The sequence below is a fragment of the Pteropus medius genome, unplaced genomic scaffold (genome assembly GCF_902729225.1).
Source record: "Pteropus medius unplaced genomic scaffold, Ma_sr-lr_union100, whole genome shotgun sequence".
Taxonomy (NCBI): Eukaryota; Metazoa; Chordata; class Mammalia; order Chiroptera; family Pteropodidae; genus Pteropus; species Pteropus medius.
This window is the reverse complement of record NW_024355526.1, coordinates 732,228-759,836: the sequence shown is the minus strand read 5'-3', so window position 1 is coordinate 759,836 and position 27,609 is coordinate 732,228. Positions and strand designations below refer to the sequence as shown.

The 27,609-nt window shown below is 59.7% G+C and overlaps 2 protein-coding genes across 13 annotated transcripts in view; both read left to right on the top strand.

The window, feature by feature from the left end:
- The window catches only part of NOTCH1 (notch receptor 1), a 42,441-nt gene extending 37,631 nt beyond the window's left edge, over window positions 1-4,810 (top strand). The window contains exons 29-33 of the mRNA XM_039858968.1: window positions 28-195; window positions 754-1,049; window positions 2,237-2,384; window positions 2,466-2,563; window positions 3,020-4,810. Of these exons, the coding sequence (XP_039714902.1) occupies window positions 28-195; window positions 754-1,049; window positions 2,237-2,384; window positions 2,466-2,563; window positions 3,020-4,492 (2,183 nt within the window). The 3' untranslated portion in view covers window positions 4,493-4,810. The remainder of the gene's footprint in view (window positions 1-27; window positions 196-753; window positions 1,050-2,236; window positions 2,385-2,465; window positions 2,564-3,019) is intronic.
- A 10,469-nt stretch (window positions 4,811-15,279) lies between these two features.
- SEC16A (SEC16 homolog A, endoplasmic reticulum export factor) overlaps window positions 15,280-27,609 on the top strand; it is a 29,598-nt gene continuing 17,268 nt past the window's right edge. For 4 of the 12 annotated variants that reach the window (XM_039858952.1, XM_039858951.1, XM_039858948.1 and 1 more), the window contains exons 1-5: window positions 17,889-20,071; window positions 20,381-23,521; window positions 23,630-24,031; window positions 24,807-24,943; window positions 27,329-27,423. In XM_039858952.1, the coding sequence (XP_039714886.1) occupies window positions 20,450-23,521; window positions 23,630-24,031; window positions 24,807-24,943; window positions 27,329-27,423 (3,706 nt within the window). In that variant the 5' untranslated portion in view covers window positions 17,889-20,071; window positions 20,381-20,449. Of the gene's footprint in view, window positions 16,468-16,817; window positions 16,992-17,888; window positions 20,105-20,380; window positions 23,522-23,629; window positions 24,032-24,806; window positions 24,944-27,328; window positions 27,424-27,609 lie in introns of those variants that run through there. The other 8 variants (XM_039858945.1, XM_039858942.1, XM_039858944.1 and 5 more) reach the window with 8 other exon arrangements.

The following is a 27,609-nucleotide window of genomic DNA, read 5'->3' as shown; positions in this document are numbered from 1 at the left end:
ACAACGTGATTCCCGGCCCCCTTCCCTAGTTCGAGGAGCCAGTGGTTCTTCCTGACCTGGATGACCAGACAGACCACCGACAGTGGACCCAGCAGCACCTGGACGCCGCCGACCTGCGTGTGTCCGCCATGGCCCCCACACCGCCCCAGGGCGAGGCCGACACCGACTGCATGGACGTCAACGTCCGTGGGCCTGGTAGGTGCTTGGCTGCCCACCCAGGGGTGCTCTGGTCCAGCAGCCTGTGCTTCCCCGTGCTTCTCTGTCTGTACCCCGCGCACCTCCCTCCCCTGAGCCCCCCGAGATCAGTCTTTTGGAAGCCGAGTGTGGGAGGCGGGGGGCAAGATGCTCCTTGTCCTAAGACTCGCTCTGTCTCTCACCTGCTTCCTCTTGAGTGACCCTGAGCCCGCTGGGCCCCGTGAATTGATTTTTTCCTCTCAAAATCTTTTGGGACATGTGAAGTGTTGATTTCTTAACTGCATTTTTACATCGTCTTTGTTTTGGGTGGATTGTCGGCAGAAATCTTAGGCAGGTCATAAGCAGAGCCGCGGGGGTCACTTTGGCTCTGTCCCTTGGGAAGCTCAGATTGATTTTGATGGCCTCAGCTGGTGCAACCACATGTGCAAGGACCACCACGGGCTGGGTCACGTGTGCAGACTGCTGCCCACCGGCTCAGGACCGTCGTCCCTGGCTGGAGCTGCTACTGGGGGGTGGCCAGCCTTCCTGACCACGCACCCTGTCCCCGCCTCCCCGCAGACGGCTTCACGCCTCTGATGATAGCCTCGTGCAGCGGAGGGGGCCTGGAGACCGGCAACAGCGAGGAGGAGGAGGACGCACCGGCCGTCATCTCGGACTTCATCTATCAGGGCGCCAGCCTGCACAACCAGACGGACCGCACCGGGGAGACCGCCCTGCACCTGGCCGCCCGCTACTCACGCTCTGACGCGGCCAAGCGCCTACTGGAGGCCAGCGCCGACGCCAACATCCAGGACAACATGGGGCGCACGCCGCTGCACGCGGCTGTGTCTGCTGACGCCCAGGGCGTCTTCCAGGTGGGAGCCGCTGCCACTCACGCGCCGCCCCCCCACCAGTCCCCCGCCGGCCTTCCCTTCTGCTCTGGGCCAGTGCCTCGCTTTACATGGACCCAGAGCCCTGAGCCTAGGCATAACCTAAGCAGAGACAGGTTTATCCTAAGTCTTTGCTCTGAGCAGGGCACGTGGCTGGGGAGGGCACCAAACTCCACACGTCCTCGAAGGGAGGCACAGCTGGAGGTGGTCCAGCAGAAGGCCGAGGGCAGGGCCTCCTCACCCTGACCCAAGACGCTCCCGTCCCTCCCTCCTGGCCACAGCAGAGGCATAGCCTGTGGCAGAGCGAAGTGGGGTTTAGAGGCTGCTGCTTGCTGCCTGCAAACCCGGGCCTCGGCCTTGCTGGGGAGCCCAGGACATGGGGCATTTGGGGATTTGGATGCCTGAGTCTTTGGAGAATGTCCCTGACAGAGGCTCTTTTTGCAAGCTGCCCACTGGTCCGCTGGCTGCAAGACCCCAGGTCTGGGCAGCCCTACCCTGCACAGATGGGCAGTAAGCCGGGGGGGTTACCACAGGGCTTTGGATTTCATAGTTTTTAGCGTGTTGTCCTATGGAAATCAGAAATTGAGGTTAGCCGGAAGGGGACAATGTAAAGGAGTCCCTGGAGGCAGGCTGTGGCCATTCGCGGTGGCAGCCCTTCTGGCCCGTGGGGACTTAACTCCCCCAGGTGCTTCGCAGGAACGAGGCCATCCCCGCACACTGCTCGGCGCCAGCTTTTCCTCCACCGGCAGACTCGCCGTCCTTGCAGCCTGTGACCTGGGATGAACAGCACCTCCTGTGTGTCTGGAGGGACATGGCAGAGGGCAGCGGTGCTGAGTGTGGCTCCAGTGTCTGGAGCCGGGATGCAGGCACTGGCTCTGTGGCTGGGCAGGGATTTGATTTCTCTGTCCTGAAGCGGTGGTGGCAGCCAGGTCTGTGGTGAGGGTCAGATGAGGCCAAACGTGGTCACCAAGGAGCTGGTCTTTGGGCAGCATGGCCTGCACTCTGCCCTTGGTCCTTCCAGCCGCAGCCGTGGGGCCCTGCCCCTCCGTGACTGTCCAGGCTTGCTGGGGCCATTTGGACCCAGGAGGGGCTTCGTCCATGCTGGGCACGGGTTCCGGGCCAGGGGCCCCGGGCCCAGCTTTACTGAGTCTGACACCTTCCCCGTCACCCAGATCCTGATCCGGAACCGAGCCACAGACCTGGACGCCCGCATGCACGACGGCACGACGCCGCTGATCCTGGCCGCCCGGCTGGCCGTGGAGGGCATGCTGGAGGACCTCATCAACTCCCATGCCGACGTCAACGCCGTGGATGACCTGGGTAAGCGGGCAGTGGCCTGGCCGCGGGGACGGGCCCACCACAGCCTGGCCCGCCCCAACCCTTCGCGCTCTCCCCATGCAGGCAAGTCCGCCCTGCACTGGGCCGCGGCCGTGAACAACGTGGAGGCCGCCGTGGCGCTGCTGAAGCACGGTGCCAACAAGGACATGCAGAACAGCAAGGTACGGGGGCGGCGGCGAGGGGCCGCGCAGGGCCGGCTGTCCTTCCACCCAGCACCCGTCCTTGCTGACCACGGGTCCCCTAGACCTGCAGCTTAAACTGCTGGGCCTCGGCTTCCTGGCCTGGGAAGGCCGGGCGGGGCCTGGGCACACACGTGTGGACGCTTTAGCTGGGGCCTGCGTGTCGTTAGCCCTCTCGCTTCCTTCGATCTGCATTTGCTGCCACCTCCCAGGTGTAGGCTGCCACCGCTGCAGGACGCGTGTCCCAGTACAGTGAGTGGTGCGGTGGCAGCCGTTCTGTCTGTCCCTCTCCATGACCTGGACCTTGTGTCCTGTCCTTGGCTGTCACCGAGCGGGGGTGGCCCCGATGGCACAGGTTGATGACCAGCCGGCCTGCTGGTCCCCCGGTGGCGGGGCGGCGGCGAGGGTGACCGCAGCCACCCCGTGCTGTGCCCCCAGGAGGAGACGCCGCTGTTCCTGGCCGCCCGGGAGGGCAGCTATGAGACGGCCAAGGCACTGCTGGAGCACTGTGCCAACCGGGACATCGCCGACCACATGGACCGCCTGCCGCGGGACATCGCACAGGAGCGCATGCACCACGACATCGTGCGGCTGCTGGACGAGCACGGCCTGGCGCGCAGCCCCCCGCTGCACGGCGCCCCCCTGGGCGGTGCGCCCACCCTGTCGCCCCCGCTCTGCTCGCCCAGCGGCTACCTGGGCAGCCTCAGGCCCGCCGTGCAGGGCAAGAAGGCCCGCAAGCCCAGCACCAAGGGCCTGGCTAGTGGAGGCAAGGAGGCCAGGGACCTCAAGGCCCGGAGGAAGAAGTCCCAGGACGGCAAGGGCTGCCTGCTGGACAGCGCGAGCGTGCTGTCCCCCGTGGACTCCCTCGAGTCGCCCCACGGCTACCTGTCGGACGTGGCCTCGCCACCCCTCCTGCCTTCCCCCTTCCAGCAGTCCCCATCCGTGCCCCTCAGCCACCTGCCGGGCATGCCCGACACCCACCTGGGCCTCAGCCACCTGGGCGTGGCGGCCAAGCCCGAGATGGCAGCGCTGGGCGGGGGCGGCCGGCTGGCCTTCGAGGCTGGGCCGCCACGCCTCTCCCACCTGCCCGTGGCTTCCAGCACCAGCACGGTCCTGGGTTCTGGCAGTGGCAGCGGGGCCGTGAATTTTGCCGTGGGCGGAACCACGGGCTTGAACGGCCAGTGCGAGTGGCTGTCTCGACTGCAGAGTGGTCTGGTGCCAAACCAGTACAACCCACTGCGAGGGAGCGTGGCCCCGGGCACGCTGAGCACACAGGCCCCTGCCCTCCAGCACGGCATGCTAGGTCCGCTGCACGGCGGCCTCTCCGCCACTGCCCTGTCCCAGATGCTAAGCTACCAGGCCCTGCCCAACACGCGGCTGACCACCCAGCCTCACCTGGTGCCGACCCAGCAGGTGCAGCAGCAGCAAAACTTACAGATGCAGCCGCCGCCGAGCCTCCAGCAGCAGCAGAACCTGCCGCCACCGCCCCAGCCACACCTCGGCGTGAGCTCGGCCGCCAGCGGCCACATCGGCCGGAGCTTCCTGGGCGGGGAGCCGAGCCAGGCAGACGTGCAGCCACTGGGCCCCAGCAGCCTGGCAGTGCACACCACCCTGCCACAGGACAGCCAAGCCCTGCCCACGTCACTGCCGTCCTCCCTGGCCCCGCCCATGACCACCGCCCAGTTCCTGACGCCGCCCTCGCAGCACAGCTACTCCTCCCCCATGGACAACACCCCCAGCCACCAGCTGCAGGTGCCCGAGCACCCCTTCCTCACCCCGTCCCCCGAGTCCCCCGACCAGTGGTCCAGCTCCTCCCCACACTCCAACATCTCCGATTGGTCCGAGGGCATCTCCAGCCCGCCCACCAGCATGCAGTCCCAGATCGCCCACGTCCCGGAGGCCTTCAAGTAAACAGGCGGCTTGTGCTTCCTTTCCCAGGCCCTGCCGGGCGGCTGCCGTGTGCTCCACGGACGCCGGGCTGACCCAGGGAGCTTTTGTAGAAAGAAATATGTTTTTATACAAAATAAGAGAACGAGGACTTGAAATTCTTTTTTTAGTATTTATTTATGTACTTTTATTTTACATGGAAACACTGTCTTTTTATTTATATGTACTGTTTTCTATGGCACCGATAGACTAGTTCTCAGTTGGGTTTTCTTACGTAGGATAAAGATTATGTATTTGTAAAAAATATATATATAAACAAAGATTCATGATTTATAAATGCCATTTATTTATTGACTTTTTTTTTTCAAAACTCAAAAAGAGATGTCGGAGAGGGGAGGTTTGAGCCAGCATTGTCCAAAACTCTCCCAGTGCCGGGGCCCCAGACACCCCCACACCCGCCCCCCGCCCAGCATCTGGAGAGAGTGAGGCGGAACCTTCACACCTTTGGCACATGGGTTAAGTTGTCTCTGAAAAAGGAAAGTAAAACGTACAGTGGTTTATACATGCTTGGTGGATATTGATTTTTTTTTTTTTTTTTTTGGAAAATGTGCTTTTAACGGCGTGTTCTTGGTATACCGAGAAGACGTTCGGGGTACCGATCATGAATCTTTGTTTCAGGTTCAGTGTTATGTAGTCATCCATTGGTGTTGCCAGTTCTTGTTCTGCCCCTGGCCCTTCTTGGTATAGGAGCATCATGTAGAATGAGATCAGGCGTGGCCGCGCGGTGCCCACCTTGGCCCCGCGTGGAGGAATCCGACCCTTTTCTGGGGAAAGACGCCGCTGGAAGCCTCGGTATCTCTACTCAGCGTCTCCCAGGCTCAGCTGAAGATGGACGGGCACCGCCGGGGCCGGGCTCAGCCAATGGGCCCCGTTTCCACAGGACACTTGCCAGAGTAACAACCGACATCGAGGTTTTGAAAAAAACGTGGCTGTGTCTGGCCTTGGTGGTGCGCACAGGCCACTTGTCCCTCCCGGGGCCTGGCGGGGCTTGGTGGGACACGCAGCTGAGGCGGTGGGCTCGGGGCGACAGGAGTCTGCTCGAGGGCCACCCCTCCTGGTTGAGGGGGCGGTGAGCCCAGGGAAGGAGCAGATTCTTGCAATATCAAGTATAAGCCTGTGGCAAAGAAATGTCTGTAAATACATTTTTAAAGGTGGATTTTGTTTAAAAAATCTGAATGAACGAGTCTGTCGGGTCATGCTGATGGGTGTCAGAACGGGGCTCCGCTCACACCCCAGGCCTTGTGACCTGCAGCTGCCAACATCCTGGCTCCTAGGAGTGAACCAGGAAGGCTCTGCCGCATGCTCAGGCAGGTGTCCACCGCCTCAGGGCAGCTTCTCCGGCCTTGCCGGGCCGGTGTTGTGCCGCCCCTTGTGGGTATGACCGGACACATCCTAAGATGTTGATTCTTACTGTGCTTTATAAAATAGAGTGTAGTTTACAGAAACAGGAACCTTTTTTTAAAAGTTAACTACATGCAAAACTGTAGGTGATAAATATGATGTATTTTTTTTCATCTCTTTTTGTTAACAATTTACAATAAAAATGATGCTGATCGGCATCCAGATTTTGCTAAACTTGGCTGTGGTGTCGGCTCCCTTTCTGGGAGGGAGGGGTGGGGGGACAGAGGGACAGGGACAGGCTGTTCTCCTCTGAGGCACCCGCAGTCCTGCCCCTGCTGACGAGAGAATGTTGGAGAGACCGCCCAGCCCCCGCCCAGAGCCACGCTGTCTCCTGTTCTACATCCAGCTCTGCATCTGCCAGGGCCAAGTCTCCCCATTCCCCCCCTCCACCCACACACACATCGCTGGCCCGTGCTGGGAAGCAGGGACACACAGCAGGGCGCATGCAGCCCCATCACTGGGGACTTACCTATCTGGAGTGACACGAGGTTCCAGGCTCTCCCATCCTTCTGGGCCACACAGGGTGAAGGCACCACTCACTCAACCTAGGCATGGCAGGCAGGAGGGTGTGAGCAGGGACTTCCAGACCCTTTGGGGAGGGCAAAGGCAGCCCTCGAAGCACCTGAGCAGGGCCATCAAGGGACTGACACAGTGAGCTGAGAAGGTGCTGTGAACCCAAGAGGGTGCAGGCCAAGTAGCACCATTTTCTTGGGAATACAGAGTATGGCCACAGACTGTGCCCTTGCCAGGTGCCCATGTATGCCTCTGCTATCCCTCCTGTCTGCCTCCAACTCCGCAGGACGCGCGCCTCTCTATATGGCCCACGCCCTCTTCACGTGGCCCCGCCCCTCCTCCACATGGCCCCGCCTCCTTTCCACATGGCCCCGCGCCCTCTTCACGTGGCCCCGCCCCTCCTCCACATGGCCCCGCCCCTCTTCCGCAGGGCCATGGCCGTAGCCTCAGGCAGGTGTATTCAAACCACATTAACAAAAGGAGAGTCCTGTGTCCTCTGCACCGCAAGGTGTTGCAACCCAAGGACAAGTGTGAGGCCAAGCTCTCCTCACTGCGTTTGGAAGCTCCTCCGCTGCTCATCACGGTGCTGGGCACGGGATTCGGGTGCTGGGCACGGGATTCGGGTACCGGACTAGAGCCTCCGGGAACTGGCATTAGGCAAGGGCCCCACCTTTCAGACGGAGGGGCTCCGCCTGAATTCTACCCAAGGACTCCCAGCAGCCCCAAATTTCACTCCCAGGTGTACACCCAAAAGAAGTTAAGGCAAACTCCCACGAGGCCGTGCACGCCGTGTTCACAGCAGCACCATCTGCAGCAGCCAAGAGGTGGGGCCGGTCCCTCTGCCGACGTCCAGAAGAACCAAGTGTGGCCCACCCACACTGTGATGGTGATTTTATGCTCATCTTGGCTGAGCCATTTGACCACATGTGCCTGTCTCTGGCTGAGACTGACAATTGAATAGGTGGGCTGAACAAAGCAGGTGGCCTCCCGATGTGGGTGGGCCTCGACCATCAGTTGAAGACCTGACAGACCAAAATGCCTGAGCAGGAGGCAGCTCCATCTGGTTGACCGCCTGAGCTGGATGTCGGTCTTTCCTGCCTCTGGACTCAGACCGAAACATCACCCCTCCCGGGTCTCCTGCCTGGCAGCCACAGCTCTGGGGACATCCTCGTGTGGGCCAATCCGTTATCATAAACCTCTTCTCATGCTATATATACAGCCCATCCGTTCGGTTTCCCTGGAGAACCCAGACTAATACACATCCAATGGAATATTTTTCCGCCATGAAAAGGGACGGAGCTCTGACACCTACTACAGCTGGGCTGGACTCCAGGAACATGCTGAGTGAAGGCTGCCGACTCCTGGGGCCACTTATGAGTATCGTGTCCATAAATGTCTAGTTTTGTGCTCTGCAAATTTTACCTTGACAAATTAATTTTGAAAAGAAAGAAAGAATGAGCCATGTTTGACCTCCCAAGAAGTTCATTCAGGGTTTGGGGTTCCCACAGACTCAGCGGGCGGGTCCTCGGGGGACCCAGTGTTTCAAGGAGGACCTCTGTGCTCCCCAGAGTCATCGGAGTCCCCACAGAGGAGACGACGCCACCTCTGAGCCTGAAACGTCTCGTGTTCGCAGTGGGTGCCCTAGAAACCTGGCCCTTCCTGTGTCCCGGCAGATGAGGTCCCCATAGAGGGCCACCGGTGAGGGGAGTGCCATGGGGTACGCTCTGCTCTGCCCTCCCCTGCCGGCTCTTCAATTCCTTCCTTGGGACTCAATCCTGATCTGTCCTCCAGGTTCCGAAGGGCTGGTGGAGGTCCCCAGGGCCCCAGAGGTGCACACTGTAGGGTGAAAGGGGGCCTGAGATCCACCCCTTTGTCCCGCCAGGGCCCAGACCTGCTCCCGCTGCCAGGTCTTCTCCCTCCGAGCTGCCCTCTCCATTGCTGGACCCTGAGTCAGCCTTCACCGGCCCCTGCCTGGCTACTGTGCACCTCCAAGGGGGGACACAGCCTCCACCCAGGGCTCAGCTTAGCCAAGATGCCCCTGAGCTGGAAGTCCACTGTGGGCTGAGCTGTGTCCCCCCAAATTTCGAATGTGGAAGCCCTCAGCCCCTAGGACCTCAGAATGTGACTGTATTTGGAGATGGGTCTTCAAAGAGGTGATTAAGGTAGAATGAGGTCACTAGGGTGGGCCCTGACCCTATAGGGCCCTGAGCCAATAGATGAGGACGCAGACACACAGAGGGACGATGACATGGGAACGCAGTGTGAAGATGGCCATCTGCAGGCCCAGGGAGTGGCCTCGGCAGGAACCGGCCCTGCCCACACCTGGGCCTCAGACGTCCAGCCTCCGGGCTGTGAGAAAATTAATTTCTGTTAAGCCACCGGGTCTGTGGTGCTTTATGACTGCCCTAGCAGACTCATACAGGGTACCAGTTCACAGCTCTTGGGGGCCAAATGCATGTCCCAGAGGCCACATTCCCAGCAGCACCGGACATCTGCCCTGGCCCCTGTTCCCTCCTCAGGGTGCCACACCCTGGGGACTTGGAGGCTTGTATTTTTGATGTCAACACCAGAGGTGCCCTCCTGAGGCCTCCTTCCTTCATGCCCGCGTGAAGGGACAGGGGACCATCCTCCGAGCCTCCAGGATGACGTACTGCGGCACCGCCAACAGAAAAGTAAAGCAGGCCACGTATGCAATGCGAAATATCTTAGTAGCCACATTAGAAAAGTAGAAAGAAACAGGTGAAATTTATTTTAATAATACATCTTAGTGAATCCAATATATAGTTTCCTCTTGGAGAACGTGGGGGTTGGGGGGTGCCAACCCCCAACAGTCAAATCCGTGTGTAATGTTTGTGTAATGTTTGACTCCCCCCAAATTTAACTACTAATAACTACGGTCGACCAGAAGTCTTACCGGCAACATGGAGTCGGTTAACACATCATTTGTATGTTCTGTGTATCACAGTCTGATTTCTTACATTAAGGAAGCTAAAAAAAATGTTAAGAAAATCATGAGGAAGAGAAAATACATTTACAGTATTTACTGGAAAAAAATCATGTTTATGTGGCCCTGACGGTTCAAACCTGTGGTGTCCAAGGACCAGCTGTACCCAAAATATCGTCATCTCAACACAGTTAGCCACGTATTTTACATTCCGTCTTTGAAATCCAGCGTGTTTCAGGCTCACAGCACACCTCAGTTTGGACCTGCCGCAGGTCAGATGCTCAGCCACTGCGTGTCGCTCCTGCCCACTACAGTGGATGGTGCAAATTTAGACCCTCAAGAGCGAGCCCCGGATGTGGCCGCCCCACACCTTGGACTCGGTGGGCGCCAGCCGCCCCCGTGCCCTGGGGGGATCGTCAGGGAGACCGAGCTCGCTGGCTGGGCTGGTGGAGCCATTTCCACTCTGGCTCAGGAGCTTCCCAGCCCAGTGACAAATCGCCTGGGGGCAGCGCAATCCAGAAACCGCAGGCGGGAGGGGACAGGGCTCCTGGCACAGGCAGACTCTGCAGAGCTTGCTATGGCCACTTCCTGTGGGGAGCGCCCACAACACGGGTCTCTGGCATGATGCCCAGGGATTGCTCTGTAAAAGTATTTCAACCAGAAACCTACACCGTGTGGTTGCTTCATCCCGCCACCAACGGGGACCGGAAGTGCTGGGTCCAAAGCGTGTTCGGTGGGAGACAGAGGGGTTTGGGGCCCTGGTCAGGGGATCTTCACTGCAGGGCTTTAGAGGCCTCTGCAAGATCTAAGTGCCTGGGTCTCCAGAGAGCGCGCACCAAGTGTCCCTAACCAACCCCCCTGCAGTGAGGGAAGGAGGGCCAGCTGCCCACGGGCTGGGAAACGCTGTGCCTACACCTTAAAGATATCGGGGCGGCCACCAGCTAGCCCCATGGTGCCTCCCACCCGAGATCACGTCATGTTTGCGGCCTCAGGCAGGTGACTTGGTGTCTCTGAGCCTCAGTGTTCTCAGGGGTAGAGTAGGAACTGCTCCCAGCTGACCTCCTGGGCGTGTGGGGGCCCTATGAGGTCGCTGACACTGACTCTAAGCTCCTGGAGCACGGAGCACGGCACCCTGTCCCAGAAATGGCACAGCGCCATTGTCACCAGGACCCTAACATGGCGCCCTTGTCTGCCCCGCCCCCAGCGGACCTGCGTGGGCTCCCTCGAGCCAGGACGTAGCCCCATTCAGTGGGAGCCGTCACCGTGCCTGCTTGGGACCAGAATTCCAGGCTCAGAGAGGTGGCAGTGCTTCACACGATCTTGGACTTGAGGCCATTCCTGGACCTCACGGCCGGGGACTATTGATAAACACTATCAATGTATGTTACCATCCTGTGATTATCATTAGATCCATGACTTTTCCTGCGAATCCGCGTGTGTCTTTGACGACATGGCACAGCATTTTGTGGTGAGAGTGACCCCAGCCCGAGGCAAACCTTACGTTCTGCTACAGTCCTCGTCAGCTCTGTCATTTCGTCTTAAAGACAAGCCCCAGGGAAGAGCGTGAGCTTCGGCGAAATTCCTTGTTCCCCACCAACCATTTGCTTATCTGTAACAGGAAAGGAAGACAAGGACTCTGGCACGGAGTGACACTCGCCCTGGCCACACCTGGCTGAGGACCTCACGGTCGCCAGTGCCCCTAGTGGGTGCAGCGTGAAGCTGAATGTCATCCTTCTTATAAAGCAGCACTTGCCAGGCTCCAGAGCAGAAGCATGAAGTCACTGCACATGGAGCTTGAAAAATAAGCATCCTCTGTTATGCCATCTAGTCAACTCTGGGGGACTTTAATGGAGCACCTGATGTCTGCAGAGGATCCCTCCACCCTTTCTGGGGAGTCCAGAGATGAATGATAGCCCCCACGGAGGGCACAGTCTGGGGGTGATGGGGGCAGCCAACAACCTTCCTCTGGCTGCACTGAGGCCAGATTCTGAATGAGCCTGCGTGTCCCTGATGCCAGCACCCCAGAGCCGCTGTCCTGTGAGGAGCCACCAGGAGGCAATGTCTTGCTGGGCCCAGCTCTGCCACTTGGAGGCGGTGCTCTGTCTCCCCCTGCTGGCAGTATCCTGCCAGTGCTCCCTTGTGCAAGCAAATGAGGTCCCGACCAGGACTCCCCCAAAACCAGGTGAGTGCCTGGTTTCCATGTGCACCTCACCTAACGCTCATGGCCACTTCCTGAGACGGTCTTATCATCCCATTTGAAAAATGAGGAAGCCGAGGCTCGCAGAGACAGACGACCTCCCCAAGTTCACCTATTTGAGCCAGGGCTGCATGACTCCTGAGTCCAAGTTCTCATAACCGTTTGAGGGGTCACCTCCTCTTGGAGGACTAGAGGGGCCTAGCAGGCCTGTGTCACTCACCCATCACCTTTCAGACATAGAAATGAGCTCAGGGAAGGACTTGCCAAGGTCACTGCCAAGAGTTAATGCCGCAGCCAGCCTGGCACTTGGCAACCTGCAGGTGTTGGAGCTCTGCCCGGCTCCGTCCAGGCCATTTCCTCTTCCCAGTCCACAGCTCCCACTTCCAGCCTCCAAGTCCACTGGTACTTAGGACTCTTGCCTTCCTGTCCTGTTCCTTGGGCTGACATGTGTGAGGTGCTGGGCTGGGCTGGGCTGGGCTGGGCTGGGAGCTGTGGATGCAGCTGGCAGCAAAAGAGAGAGTGTTGCCCTCGGGGGTCATCTGGGGTTTGGCCGTCCCCACCAGTGTGGCCCCAGCAGCCTCGCTGCTAGTTTAGACTCCCCAAGGCCACCTTCCAGGCTCCGGCTCTCTATTAGCGCCTTGCCAGATCGCCTGGGGAGAGGAGGCTAAACTGATGCTGTCGATGTCGATGTCATTCCTGGACAGAAAGCCCCAGAACGCTTCCCTTGCTTTCAGAAATGAAGCGCGAATCCCCTCGCCTGGCCTGAGTGCGGGCCCACCAGCCACCACGCCGAGTCCGCTTCCCAGGTTTCCGTCCCTTGCCACTGCACGAGCTTCTGTTTGCTCGTGACACAGTGCTCCTCCCCATCCCTGCCCCTGCTGTGCCCCCAGCAGGTGGGGCCCAGGCCTTGCACTGGGTATTTGCAGCCACCCGGGGTCCGTGCTCCCCAAGGGCAGAGGCTGGACCTGTCTGTCCTACTGCCACAGCCACAGCCCCTGGCAGTGCCTGGCACGCAGCAGGGGCTCAGCCGCCGGGCCACCCGCAGCTTCCCCGGGGCTCGGCTCTCCGCGGCCGGGGCGGGTGCGGAGTCGGCGTCCTCCTCCGGCTTCTCCCTTAGCCCCTGCTGCTTATTCCCAGCTTTAGACGCTTAGTACTTGGCTCAGTGGTTCAAAGAGAAAGTTCTCTGAGATGGCTAGGTGCCAGGCCCACTTCCAGATGGTGGACGTGAGGGATGGTGCTGTGCTCACGATGATGACGACGTGGCCGGTGGTGATGTCTGTCGAGCTTGGCCACGTAAGCGCAAGGCTGGATGTGCTGTGCTCCCGCAAGGCCCCCGGGGGCCTGGGATGGCTCTCACGGTGCTGGCCTCACAGCTCTGTCTGCACCTTCATGGAGGTGCCCCTCCCCCTGACATTTGGCTGAGATGCCCACCTCAGGTGCCCGCACCCTGACAGGGCCCCGATGCACAGAACATGGACGCACAGCCATCCCTGCCTCCAGACCTGCTTTCTCCCAGAGGACCTGACTGCTAGCCCCGCCTCTCCAACCATCTGGTCCTCAGGCCTTATGGCCTCCTCCGGAAAGCCCTCCCTGCCAGCTCACACCACCTCTGAGGCCCTAACATGCTTTTGCCTGGCCCACTCAGCCAGCCCTCTCTCGCCGAGGCTGCCCTTTCCTCTCTCCAGGCCGAGCCCGGCAGGCCCCCCGCCCACGCCCCCAGCCTCTGCACCCAGGACTGAGGGTGCTTCCTGAGGTTAAGGAAGCTGATGAAGGGCACACAGCATCTAGGTGGCAGGCGCTGAGCGGAGCGCCCGGCATGGAGCAGGCCCGCCCCACGAACATCCACCAACCTCACTCCATGCAGTGACTTTACGCTCAGGGGGTGAAGGGCAGAGGTGAGAGGTGTAGGGCCCCCGAGACTGCAGCTCGAGGGCTGGTGGGTGGTCGGGAGAGTGCCGGCTCCACAGTTGAGGTGGCTACAAGCCCCAGGCTGGGATGCTGTGTGGGGCCCCTGACCCCTCCTCCTGCGACGCTCTCACCATCGAGACCCGCGCTGTCCGGTGGAAATGTGTCAACTACTGTGGAATGTTTTAAACTTCCTAGTAACTGAAATTTAAAAAAGCAAACAGATGAAAGAAATCTTAAGAATGTATTTTATTTAAGTCAGTATGTCCAAAGGGTTATAACTACAACAGGTCATCAAAAGTTGAAGATACCGGCACTTCAGCCTTGGCACCCGTCTGGGTTCAGGCCAGCCCCGGCAAGCGCTGAGCGGCGGTCCCTTCGGACAGCACGGGCCAACGGGAGAGGCTGACCATCAGAACCACGGAAAGGACGGAGGGTTCTCTGGCCTGGCCTCTGCCCATCTCCTCGGCAGGAATGCAGCCCGGTACCCGGTCTGCTCTGTGTCATGTGCTGATAACTCCATCCTGGAACTTTGCGTGGGGAGCTACGACTTTGCCCCCGGGAAAGAGGCTGATTCTAGGCCGCCTCGGGGGGCTCCGGGGAGGTGCTTTCTATCGGTCAAGAGGAGAGAAGAGCCGACTCCATGGGCAAAGGGGAGGAAGCCTGCGAGTAACGACGGCGGGGCTTTCTATCGGTCAAGAGGAGAGAAGAGCCGACTCCATGGGCAAAGGGGAGGAAGCCTGCGAGTAACGATGGCAGTCCTGGCAGCACACCTCCCGGGCACAGGTCCCCGAGCGTTCTGCAGCCAGTTACCCTACATCCCAGTTTGCCCCAGAAAGCTCCAGTTCATGGTTGTTGCCCCAGCACGTGATCAGCAGCGCCCCCTTTCAGGCCCCAAATTGTCCACGTGCTCACTCCGCTTGAACCCCAACCCTGCTTGAACCCCAGGTGGACGAGAACCTGATGCACAGGGAGGTCAAGGAAGCTGACCCAGGCCACACAGCCTCTTGGTAGCAGGCGGGCCTCGAAGCGGAGGGTCTGTGACTCAGAGCCCTGGTCTCCACGACCCAGAGGCTGGACAGCTCAGCCGTGGGCCTGGGACTCGCTCTGTCACACCAGGCTACAGACCCTGAGAACCTGAGGTCTCCACTCAGAAGCTTGGCAAGAGGGCGCAAGGGACAGGAAGAAAGCCCGAGGTCCTTACGAGTCAACTAGCTGATCCTAGCTTTCCTTAAAGTCACACTGCCTGAGTCCATGCCATGCCACCCCTTTAAGAGCCCTGCCCCAGGGCCCAGAGGTCTCACGCTCGACCAGGGTGGCTTGGTGTCTGCAGCTTGTGGTCTCTCCAGGTTAGAGCCCACCAGGGCCACACACTGGACTCCTCAGGACACCGGTAGGCAAGTCTGGGCCCCGACTCCTGGGCTCTTTGAGAGCGACGAGGGGCCAGGCCTGAGCAGGGAGAAGTCGGCGTTCTCACCCCCACATTCCTCGGTTTCAAGAAGGGTATCTACCCGCGGAGTGGTTTGCTGGGACAAAGCCATGGCAGAGCACGGGGCCCACAGGACGACATGGATCAAGGGCAGTGGGGCCCAGGGCTGAGAGCTACCACGTGTTCCTCAACGCTGTGTTGAAACAGGCTGGGAACGCCACTTCTGCCAGACAAATGTTAGCTTAGCGGAGCGGCCACGTCAGACGGGCTGAAGCTGTCCCAACGCCCACTTCCCCCACCCCGGGCTCTGACAGCGTGGCTGCTGTCAGCGTCACAGCAAACAAATGCCGAACCACACTTTCCTTCTTCCCAGGCCTCTGGGGCCCGCCGGTGACCAGGTGCCCTCCCACCCCGGGTACGCACCTCGGCCACTGTGGGGCAAGCAGCAGCCGCCGCCACTGGGAGCTCAGTGGCCAGGCAAAGTCAGATGGGTGCGCCCGCCGCCCTTCCTGCTCTCTGGAAGGAGCCGGGACCAGTGGGGCGGGCTGCCGCTCTTCCCCATTCTTGGTAGGCAGGTGTGCAGGTGAGTGGGCCCGACCTCCCTTTTCTCCTCGGGAAAATGAATAAACAAATAGCAGCACCCCTTCTTCCCTAAGATTCTCCATGGGAGGGTTCAGATGGTGTCTGCCAGGTGGGCGCCAGGACGAGGCAGCAGCCATGGGAGGAGCAGGAGGCTGAGGCCCAGCAGCCTAGCTTGTCGCTGGGTGCCTCTGGTGTCGCGTTCATTCAACAACGGTTAGGGGCTCCATCCACGGGTCTTCACAGTTGAGGGTACAATCCTGGGCACAGGGGGAGATGCTCGCTGCTCTCTGGAAGAAGCATTAGGGACCTCGAAGGATATCAGGGCAGACAAAAGAGGAGCTGAGGACAGCGAGCCCAGCGCCCGGCAGAGGGAAAGGACCGGACGGAGTGTGTGCACCGGGAAGGAGCAGAGGGGCCGGCGGAGGAGAGCACCGAGCCGGGGAAGAGGGGGCGTGCGGCTGGGGTGCACCGGACGACCTTCGAGGCGCGCACAAGTGGGCAGTGGGACCGGCGGCGTCCGCTCCTTCCAGGGCTCTGTGCGGAGCAGACGGGCATTGCTTCCCGAGAGCTAGGTCTGAACGGAAATCAGCTTCCCCGGCAGAAAGGGGACCCGGAGCAGCCAACAGCCGTAACCAGGCAACCGGCAGGGCGCCTCGAGGTGCGCACGCGCACTCCGCCGCGGCGGCCAGCGCACGCGCGGTGTCCTCCCGCCCGACTCCTCGCCGGCGAGGCCAACGGCAGAATGGGAGGAACGCGCCTGCGCCAGGGCGCCACTCGGGTTCTCGGCTCAGTCTAGTAGCTGTCGTCGGCGGGTGCACCTGCTGGCGTCGGTCGTGCAGGGCTGACTCTCCCTTTGGGTCTGACTGGAGAATCCCTACTCTTCTCACAAGACGAGAAGCGGCGGCGAGAAGGAGCCGGCGTAACCGGGGCGACGTCCCAGGGCGGCCCCCGAGCGCCCTGCGGGGCAGGTGGGCGCAGGGCGGGGAGGAGGCGGGGCCCAGGGGGCGGGACGCTGTCGTGGTGGGGCGGCAGGGGATGCGGCGGTGAAGGATTGGACGGCGGGCGGGGCGGGGCCGGGATGGTGCATGAGGGCGGGTCGTGAGGGCGGGCGGTGGGCGGGGCCGAGTCGCGGAACGCCGGGATAGGCGGTGAAGGACCGGACGCCGGGAGGGGTGGGCGAAGGGGCGGGGCGGAGCGTCCCCGCAGCGGCTGCCAGGGGCGGGGCTGACGGGCGGGGCGGGGCGTCACGAGGACGGCTGCGAGGGGCGGGGCTGGCTGGCGTGGCGGCCGGGCGTGGCGTGCGCTGACGTCGCGGCCGGACACGTCGGCGGCGCGGCGACCGCATCCGGGTGTGCCAAAATGGCTGCTGCGGCCGCCGCGTCTGCGCCGGTCTTAGCCGCCGGGCCGGCTTCCGCCCGCGGCTCCTGAGGGGCCAGCGCCCGGGGTCGCGGAGAGGCCGGGGGGGAGTCCGCGCGGGCCTCAGGGCGCGCCGGTGAGGGCCGGGGTCGGGGCGAAGGGAGGCGGCCGGGCCGGGCCCCGCGCTGAGCGGGTGGCGCGTCTCCGGGATGCCGGGGCGGGTGGGAGCCTGCGGGGCCGGGAAGCGGCTCCCCTCACCGTGTTGCCCGCCGGTCAGACTGACGCGGACCCCACACTTAGCCGGCCGGGCCCTTGGTCCTTGGTCTGTCGGCCCCGCTCTGTTGACACTTGTGTCAGCCATGGAGGCCTCGGTGTGGGGTCGTGTTGGAATGGATGGAAAATAGGCCAGACCTGCAACTTTTAAAGAGTACAAACACTTAGGAAATCTAACAATTTAGTGTGTCCTTTGCTGCTGAGGTTCTGAAGTTTTGTCCTCATTGTTTGGAAGATTTCTACTGAGCCAAGCAGATGAGGAAACACTTGCACTTGAAGCACGGAGCAGCATTGTTGTCTGTGGGTAATTTGGTGGCAAGGTGACTAAGGTTTTGCAACAGAGGTCGAGTGCTTGTGTTTTATATCAAGGGTTAGAGGGTGCGTAAACCGGGCCGCTCTATTCGTGATGAAAGTGTTTTAGTGGAGCATCTGGACACATCACAGCCATTTAAAATGTTTTTGCTGCTTCACTTTTAAATGGCTTGCAGATTGGACGTAGTTGCTTATTAACTTCTGCTCTAAATACATATGTGATGCAGGTGCTTTCCATCCCCATATATGGCAGGAAGCAAGCTGAGTCACAGTTGTTCTTAGTGACACTTGTGTGAGTTTGAACATAGCCACCCTGCCCGCACCTTTTCCCCCTTGCCTTTTCTTAGTGTCCTGGGTGCTGTTATCTTACAAAGACAAGAGGCAAAATAGTGCCGCTTGTTCCTTGTTACTCACCTACCCTCCGTCGCAGTTTCTGCGGTGAGTCTCCAAATTGTACTGAGAGTTTCCTTTAGGGTAGTGTTGTAAACTTTAACCTGATTCGTTCTGCAAACTCTGTCCTGAGTGTCAGGGTACCCTTTTGGATCTTTGTCATTCTTAGCAGTGTTTAGACTCCCCGTTTTTCTTTGATATCTAAAGATGTTTAATTTTGTACTGAGAAAAGTTGGAGTTTATGGTGTCTTTGGGTCAAGCATCCCATAGTCTAGCAGAGGAGAGCGAGGCAGAGGGTAGACTCATAGGTGCTTCTTGCTCATGTTGGTTCGCACACCTGCAGCTTGAGGCAGCGGCTCTGGGAGCGAGGGAGGGAGGGTGCTTTAAGCTCTCAGTTCAGTAGCCAGGAGTTTATATTGAAAACAGCTTGTGCTTGAGTACGTCCCACAGATACGAGCGCTTTCATTGGAGAGCTAGGTTGACGAGCGGTGCATCTTTAGGGCCAGCTGGTCTCTGAAACAGTCCGCCTTTTATAGTCAGGTGACTGGAGGCCGCGGAGTGACTTCCTGGGCAGAGTGAATGCCCTGTGGTACAGTAAGTGATGTGCAGTTAGTTGCATTGTTTCTCTGCTGGTGAATAGAAGAAGAGCAAAAGACTAAGATCGTTCAAGATTGTTTTTCACGAAATTTGTATTTCATTAAAGTCCTCAAGTGGCGAAGGGGGGAGAGCGGGCGACCTACTCTGTAGGGAAGCAATAGTGTTTGCTTCTAAAAAGTTCTTAGTCCAGGAGTTGAGGACATAACTATAAGAGTTTCTGCAAGGAAAACATTTAAGTAGAAACCTGCGAAGTTTAGATTCTGATGAGATTTCTGTATTAAACCTTGGGAAGGGTTAGGGTATCCCAGAATCCACTGTGAGTAGAATTTCATAAGATGAAACCCAAAGGGACCTTCAAAATCGTCACGTTCTCTCACTTCATAGATAAACGGGGTTGCAGGAAGGGAAGTAGTGTGCCCAGGCCACTCAGCGGGAGGCCCGTCTCGCTCTCAGTGATACCTGACGAACGAATCCTCTGTGCTGTGCCCTGTCCTTTTTCCCCTCGCTGCTTGGACTGGTTGACGGTCCGCTGCGGAAGCCTCACAAGGTGGAAGTTGCATCCTGAGAGCGTCCTGGGTGTCCGTTTTCACGGACGGGAGGAAGGGCTCTGCCTGTCCTGCCCTCAGTCCATATGAGGCTGAGGCTGGCTGTAAATGTGCTGTGTTTTAAAATGACTGGACCAAGTGAGGTCTCTGCTGCTGTTCCTAAGATACAGTCCATTAAATCGAGTGAGTTTCAAAATGCTTGTCAGTCGGACAGGGTTTCCTGTTGGCCTAGGATGGCATCTGTGGGCAGTAATGGTAGCAAATTAAGAGGTCCGTGGGACTAGTTTTCAGATAGGGAAAGGAACTATTTGTAAATTGCTTTGCCTAAAATACATTCCTGAGTGTTCTATCCAAGTGTCGGATTTCCAAGAACAAAAGCATTACTCGTGTGGATTAAACTCCGGAGTCCTTCCGCCATTTCTCCCTTGGGTGTTTGCTTTTCTCCTGAGTGGCTAACCTTAACCTGTTGGTGAGACCGATGCCCAGAGACGGGCGTTGTAAAGAGACAGGACTGGATTTTTTGTCTTAAAATTACAGGTTAACTCTTCAAGATTATGCTTCATGTATTTTTTTAAGAAAACAACAAAAAGCACGGAAGAGGATTTTTGCACTTTTTTCTGTAAAAGGTTTTTGGCTCTCTATCATTTAAATGTTTGAATCCAGTCATTTGGTTACTCTTGCAGCTGCTTTACATGGGCTTGGGGTTCCCCAGGCGTGGTCCAGCGGTTAGAGGCGCCTCGCCGGGCAGTTGGGGTTTACCCAGTCCCAGCGCCCTGGGTGAGACATTTCCACGGTGGGATAAAAGGCATTTTGGATGAACTTATTTTACACGTGTGTTTTGCAGCTTGTATTACTCTGTACTTTATGATGCTCTTTCATTAAAGAAAACGGAATAGCACAGTTTCAACTTTGGTTTTCCTTCCGAGGTTTAAGAGTCACCAGAGTGAAAAGTGTGATATGCAGTCTAATAGAGGAGTTGGCTCTTTCTGGATCGAGATCTAGTGAGACGTTTCTGGATCTAGTGAGAAGTTACAGGAGAAGCTACTACGTCCCTGGAGCGAATCAGGCTGGCAGGTTCTCCTTCATTCCTGCCAGCTCGGTGAGGGCTTCACGGAGGCAGCGGGCATTCTGGGTGGTTACTTAGCCGGGTTACTTAACTGAGTCCCAGAGAAGGGCTGTGACTTGTCTGAAGTCACTCAGCCAGGGCATCCCCAGCTTCTGTGTTCCCATGCCGTATCCTCGCTCAGGGCACTCCCGGGACAGGGTGGCAGGTCTTGGGGAGTGGGCGTGGCAGAGATGTGTCCCCCGGGATTTAACATGATGTGAAATCATTTTCAGGTTTTCGTCTTAGTTTTCCTGATTATAGTCAGAACTTTGACTCTATGGATTATATCTTTTTCTTTTTTAGTTCAGATTAAGGAAAGCCTGTTTCCTGCTTCTTTCTGTAAGCGGCATCTAGCTGTGCAAGAGACCGGTCATGCAGCCGCCGCCCCAGGCCGTCCCACCCAGCGTGGTGGGGCCCCCTCCAACCGGGAATCCGCAGAGCATGCTCTGGTCCACCAGCCCGTACAGGAGACAGGTGACTGCCAATGCACCGGTGGCTCCAGTAACTCGCCCATCGCAGCCGGTGACGGATCCGTTTGCCTTTAGCAGACAGGCGCTCCAAAACACATCGCTGGGCAGTGCGTCCAAAAGCAGCCCACCCATTTTGCCAGGCCCAGCCCCACCCATGTCTCTTCAGCGCCCTGGTCTGCCTATGCCTCACGCAAATACTGGGAGTAGCTCCCAAGGACCCCGCGAGCCTCTGCTGGGGCCCCTGTGGCAGCCCAGGGCAGATGCCAGCGCGTTTTCCAGTGTGTCGACCCCTGCAGCACCGCCTGGGCCTGAGATGAACAGCAGTGCCGAGGGCGCCTCCAGCTCTGAGCGTGAGGTTCAGACTCAGCACATTCCAGGAGCAGGTCATGAGCGTTTCCATGGGGGCCATCTGCAGAGGGACCCGCCTGGGCCTGACGGACCCCCGAGTGGGCAGAACCTGCACGACGTGGCTGCAGCACCAGCAGCGTCCCCTTTCTTCTCTCAGCCTCGTCAGCAAATGCCGGGGCACTGGGGGCCAGGGGGCCCAGAGCCCTTGGGTCAGCATTACTGGCCCAGCCCGGAAGGATCCGTCCAGAACATGGTGCCGCAGGCCACCAGCGTTGGCCACTTCCGTACTCCATCCAACCCACACCAGGGTCCCGGCCACGAGCAGCACAGCCCACTGGCGTCTTTACCAGGACCACTGGGCCGTGACGGAAGAGATGAGACACCCTGCCTGCAGAGTGGACACCACGCAGGAAGTAACTTTGATCTTGAAAACACGTTCAGGCAGAATTTCAGAGTTGGGAGTACGCGGGCTGGCCAGGAGCTGAGGCCGAGTCCAGGAATGAAGATAGAGCAGTTGCCAGATCCTGCTCCCGTGAACCCCCCCACTCAGGGAAATAGCCCAGAAAGCCATTTGCAGTACCCGCTGGGGCCTGGGACCGGCCAGGCCCTGCCAGGAGCAGACTCGGGTGTGCTCTCCATGTTTTTCCAAGGGGGAGAGACAGAAAACGAGGAGAACCTTGCCTCTGAAAAAACAGGCTTGGCTGGTCAGTCTGACTTTGATGGGGTCTCCCTCGGCCCTGGACTCAGCCACCCTCCTGCGTACGTGGGAGCAGGCGGCGTTTATCAGGCCTTTCTCAGCGCCTCCAACAGTGAGACCACACAGCGGGGAGGAGACACCCAGCCTTTCTTCCCTCAGTCTGCAGGCTTCCAGCACGATCAACCGGCCACCGAGAGAGCCGTTGTTGACGTGTGGGGCGACACAGCAGGTGCGAGGACTCGGGACGCTGGCAGCTCGCACTATGAGAACGCTGAGAACTCAGAATTCACTCAGAATCAAGAGGTTCTGCCACGCGAACCCCCGAGTTTGGACCCTTCCTCCCCAGGCGATCAGCTCAGATACGGGCCCCTTCCCGGGCCAGCCGTCCCCAGGCGCAGTGTTGTGGGCCATGCTGGAGGTGAGGGCCCAAACATTGAGGCCCTGGATGCAGCGCTGCACCCCGTGCGATCCGATAGTGTGTCTTCCAGTTACAATGGCAGGAGCCACCGGAGCCATCCAGGTGCCTCCAGGCCCCAGGACCTGGGCACCTTCATTCAGCAAGAAGTTGGGAAACCTGAGGACGAGGCTTCAGGGAGCTTTTTTAAGCAAATCGATTCTTCTCCCGTGGGAGGCGAGGCAGATGAGCCCCCTGCTAGCCTGGATTACCACGGCAGCCTGGCCCAGCCCTCAGCCCCAAGCCCCCCAAAACCCACAGGGATATTCCAGACGAGTGCAAACAGTTCTTTCGAACCAGTGAAATCCCACTTCGTTGGAGTCAAACCGGTCGAGGCAGATCGCGCCAACATGGTGGGCGAGCTGAGGGAGACCCGTGCCCACCAGAGGCAGCCCAGACCGGCTGCCGCGCCGCCCGACAGCTGCCCGGGCAACCTGGAGCAGCCGCCGGACAACATGGAGACCCTATGCCCAGCCCGGGTCTGTTCTCCACGTCTGAGCACGCCCACGGAGGCCGGCCATGGGCTGCCGCACGCTGGGGGCGCGCCATTGGAGACCGTGCCCCTGACACCCGAGAAGAGGCCCATGACTAGGGCCCATGGAGCCGCGAAGTGTGAGAGCCCAGCGACGACGCTGTGGGCGCAGAACGAGCTGCCGGACTTCGGAGGCAACGTCCTCCTCGCCCCCGCCGCGCCCGCACTCCACGTGCCCGCGAGGCCGCAGTCCTCAGAAGTGATTCAGCCTCCAGATGAGGGGACAGCCGACCCGCTGTCCCGGCCGCCGGGCTTCCTCCCGCCTCTGCAGAGTGGCGACGGCGTGGGCGCGTCTGAGAATCTCGAGAACCCTCCCCAAATGGGAGAGGAGGAGGCCCTTCTGTCGCAGGCGAGTTCCGGTTATGCCAGTCTGCTGTCCTCGCCGCCCACCGAGTCTTTGCAGAATCAGCCGGTCGTGGCCGCCCAGCCTGATCAGAGCTGTAGCCCTGCTCAGCCCGTCAATCTCTCTGTGACCTCGTCGACTCCCACCGAGAAGGCTCGGTCCCACAGAGATGCTTGGGCAGGAGACAGAGCCGTGGTGAGCAGCCGGGCCGTTGGTGGTGATTCCGGAGAAACCGCTCTGTCTGGGCTTCCGGCCAGCTCCCAGGTCTCCTCCCCTCTGCCTCACAGTCTTACCCAGAGTCATCGTCCCCAGGTTACTGGTACACCTGAAATGGCTTCCACTCAGCCTGCTAATTTGCTGGTTCATCCGCCCTCTCATCCAGCTCCAAAGAGCTTGCTTCTAGAAGCTCAAAAGATTCACAGTGCAGAGACTGCCCTTCCAGAGTTGCTTACTAGCCCTGCTGGGGACACAGGTGTGATGTTGGTGCTGCCCGCCAACGCCACCTCGGGGCCGCCCGGTCACAAGGCAGAGCTCCCCAGTAACCGGGAAGAGACTCCAGGAGCCCTGGACTCCGCAGCCCCCAGGACGTCAGGAACTCCCGTAAGGACGGAGAGCTCACCCCATTCCGATGGCCCCACTTCTCACCAGCACCCCACTCCCAGTCAACCCAGGCGGCCTGGGCCACCTAACCCAGACCATTTCTACCAGCAGGTGACGACAGACGCTCAGGACCAGCGAGGCCTGGAGAGAGCCCAGCAGGAGCCAGCGCCAACTCCCCCGCAGGGGCCCAGAGCAGCGCTTCCAGAACCTTCACACCCAAGGAGTCCGCCAGCGCAAGGCCAACCCCCAGACTCAGCCCAACTACCAGCGAGTCTGGCCCCAGCTGACACGAGCCAGCAGCTGTTGCCACGGCCGCCTCAGTCCTCCAGCGCCTCGGCCGTGTCCAGTAGTTCAAGCCAGGCAGCAGTGCGGTCGGACCAGCAGTGGCTGCCGCAGCCAGCCCCGGACTTGGCATCCTACTACTATCATAGATCCTTTTACGACGGTTACCAGCCCCAGTACCCCTCGCCATACCTGCCAGACCCTGGCACCACCCCCCTCTACTACCAGGTAAGGCCGGACTCCAACATTCGAACCCCTGAGCCGCGGTTTCTTGCACATGTGTGCCTTGGCAGGGCTCGGTTGGGTGGACTGAAGTGAGCCGTAGTCTGCCGTACAGGGTGCCAGCGCCGCGTGTGGCCTCAGCCACCCTGCCAGGTGGGCCCGTGTCCAGTGTCCGTGGCACGCATTAGCGCCCTGCACGGTGTAGGATACCTGCTGAGTTTTGTCCAACACCGCATCCCCCACCTGCGTGACGGGCCCTTTGTTGGCTGTTGCACCTGTCAGTGGTCTGCAGAACCAGTTCTGGCTGCATGCTTTGAGCAGCGAGGGCAGCCACTTGAAACTTCTGTGGGGACCGGGAGAAGCAGTGTCTAAAGGCCCTTGCGTGGCAGAGCGAGGCCCTCGTGCTGCACGGGAGGTTCCTCCTGCCGCTCTCTGCGGTGGGCGCTGTGAGCTCACGAACGTCGTCTAAATTAGGTTCTGATTTAATCTGCGTTTATTTGAAAAACGATGGACACGTTTGGTTATGTGTTCTCTATCATGTTTAGTCCGGGCCCAGCGTCGCCTGAGGTCTGCCGAGGCGTTGGGACTATGGGCTAGGGAGTTTGATAGTCACCGACTTACAGCGGGCGGGCGGGGCCGGCGCTAAGCTCGGCTCTCGTAGGACATTTCTGTCCCACGGTCCTTGGCACACCATCATCTGTATCACGTAGAACTGCGCTGGTCTCCGAGAGGGCTGGCTCTGCATTGGTGTCTAACATGGCACACACCTGTCTTCCCACAGGACATGTATGGCCTGTACGAGCCCAGATACAGGTCCTACGACAGTGCGACACCCGCCTACGCCGAGAACTACCGCTACCCTGATCCTGAGCGGCCCAGCTCCCGGGCCAGCCACTGCTCAGACCGGCCGTCTGCCAGGTGATTGACGTGTGTGCTGCTGGCCGTGGTCGCGTGGTCGTGCATGCGTAGGGGAGCACGCGCGCCTGTTTGCCGTGCCGATGTATCGGCAGTGTGGACAGGTTGTAGGCTGTGTTTTTGATTTGAGTTGAGCACACTGCCATGCAGTCGTGGTCATGTTGCCAGCTAGTGTTTGATCAGGCAGCCCCTGCACAGGGCCACCAAGAAGACACCACGTGGGGCCCACGCGCAGCATCCGTGCGCGGGCCAAGTGATTATCCCGCCACTGAGGCATGCGCAGGCTCTGGAGGCGGGCTGGCTGGCCGAATGTCCGATGTCCTTAGGCTGCGCAGTTTTTCACCCGCGTCGCCTCTTCCCGCTGCCGGTCACGCAGATCCCACGGTTCTTAGGCCAGGCGGGCTGGGGCCGGAACACAGCTGGCACCTGGGCCCAAAAGCCTACGTCCTCGCCCACCTCCTGTGCCGGCGCCTGCGGACGCCTTTGTCCCACTTCTAACACTGATGTGCCTCGGTTCGTGATTACAAACGAGGCGTGTCAAGAGGGCCTTGGCGTCCTGCCTCTGCCCGTAAGGTCAGCAGGCCAGCGTCCTCCCACTCAGCTGCTGGTGGAGTCAGAACGACGGGGGCATGAGCTTGCTCGGCTTTGCCCGCCTTCCAGAGCCTTCAGCCACAGCTGCTCGTGGTCAGGCTGGAAGGAGACGTTGCACCAGTGTAGGTTGTGCTGTGAGGGACTGTGGCGTCTTAAACTTGGAGCAGGGATGGCCTGGGCACTGATGAGGCCCTGGCACCCCAGGTTCTTCAGTGCCTGATACTTGCCATGAGCCAGGGCTGACCTCTCCGCGTTGCTCCGGAGGGACGCGCTTACCAGTGTGCGGCCCAACGTTTTTGGTGCTTTAGGCGAGAAGGTTCCCAGGGTTTTAGCACCTGTGTATCGCCGTATCACCTGGGAAGCAAGGTTTGGAGTCAAAGCAAACGTGTTATTTCAGGGAGCCCAAGAGGCAAGGGAGTGTTGGGGAGGGTGGGCCCGGGCATCTTGCCGTCCTGGTCCCCTCCACCTGCACGTCATGTTCTCATCAAGAGGCCAGAGCTGGCTCAGTATCAAGAAGGCGCCTAAAAAGAGGCTGGGTCAGTGCCACATGCGTGGCCGTCACCCTCACCCGCAGTGCCACGTGTGTGGCCGTCACCCTCACCCGCAGTGCCACGTGCGTGGCCGTCACCCTCACCCTCAGTGCCACGTGCGTGGCCGTCACCCTCACCCGCAGTGCCACGTGCGTGGCCGTCACCCTCACCCTCAGTGCCACGTGCGTGGCCGTCACCCTCACCCGCAGCGTTCCCATTATCTAAGTGTCACCACTTCCTCGTGACAGCTCCGGAGAATAACCCTCCCTTTCTGGCCCCACTCTGCTTGGAGAGTGCGTGTGCACACGTGTGTGTGTGTGTCCTCCAGGTGTTTAGCATCAGCCTGTCTTCCTTGTGCCCACGCCACTGTGGGAGCTGCTCGGGCTGGGGTGGACCTCTGCTTTTTGTGATCGTGCCTTTCCCGTGCTGAGTGGGTACTGGGGCGGTGAGGAGGTGGCCCGTTCTCAGTCGCACGCCGTGGCAGCCACTCTCCGGGGCCCACTGACCCGTGTATGACACGCTCAGGGCGCGGACGAACGCTGTCTGTGGTGCTCCCCACCCAGGCCCTCGGGTGGCAGATGCTTTTCCTGTGGCCGAGCAGCCGGACACCTGGCCCCAGGGCCGGGCACTTGCTCCGAGGGCCGTGCCAGCCAAGCCCCAGGCTCAGCTAGTGCGACAGGAAGAATGGTAATTTTAAAAATCAAGTCTTGTCTGAAACTTGCTGTGAGAAAGCAAAAACATAGTTAAGCCTCGCCAAGACACGCGGCACCCCTGGAGGTCAGACCCCACTGTCCCCCTGAGTCCTGCCTCTATGACTGAGTCGGGGCCAGCGTGCTCGGGGATGCTGCCTCGGCCAGGCACAGCGAGAGCGCCACGCCGGGCGGCCCTGAGGGGCCCCAGGGCCACACACGTTGACCCACCCGGAGGCCACAGCATGGCCTGTGGGGGGGTCTGAAAATCGGCCTCCGGGTGGTTTTCATGTCTTGGCACCTGTCCTGCTCAGTGCGATGCGAGACGAGAACCTGTCACGGCCCCGAGGGGGCGGAGCGCCCCGTGCTGAAGCACGACTTGCGCGTCTGAAGAGTGATCCCAGTTCCAGTTCGCTGTGTGGCAGGGAGACCCGCGCCCTCGCCATCGTGGTTTGGATCTTCCGATTAGAATTTGTCCACAGCCAAAGTGCTTTGACGAACGCCCGTTGCTCTGGGTGTCATTTGTGCCGATGTCACATCGCCAGCCGCAGGTTTTAACCGCACTGTGTGTTTTTCAGGCAAGCATATCCTGAAGGTTACTATTCCAAAAGTGGATGGAGCAGCCAGAGCGACTACTATGCCAGTTACTACCCGAGCCAGTATGAGTACGGAGGTAGGGCCAGATGCTGCGGACGGGGGCCGCTGGTGTGGCGCGCACAGCCGCGCTCTGCGGGCTTCTGGGTGAAGTGTCCCTGTTATTAGTCTCTGCTTTTGCTTCAAAACCAAAGCAATCGAGAGCAGTCTGCCTCTGGAAGCTGTGTTGCCATTTCCCGTTAAGAAATCGCGTGTGAATCCCAGC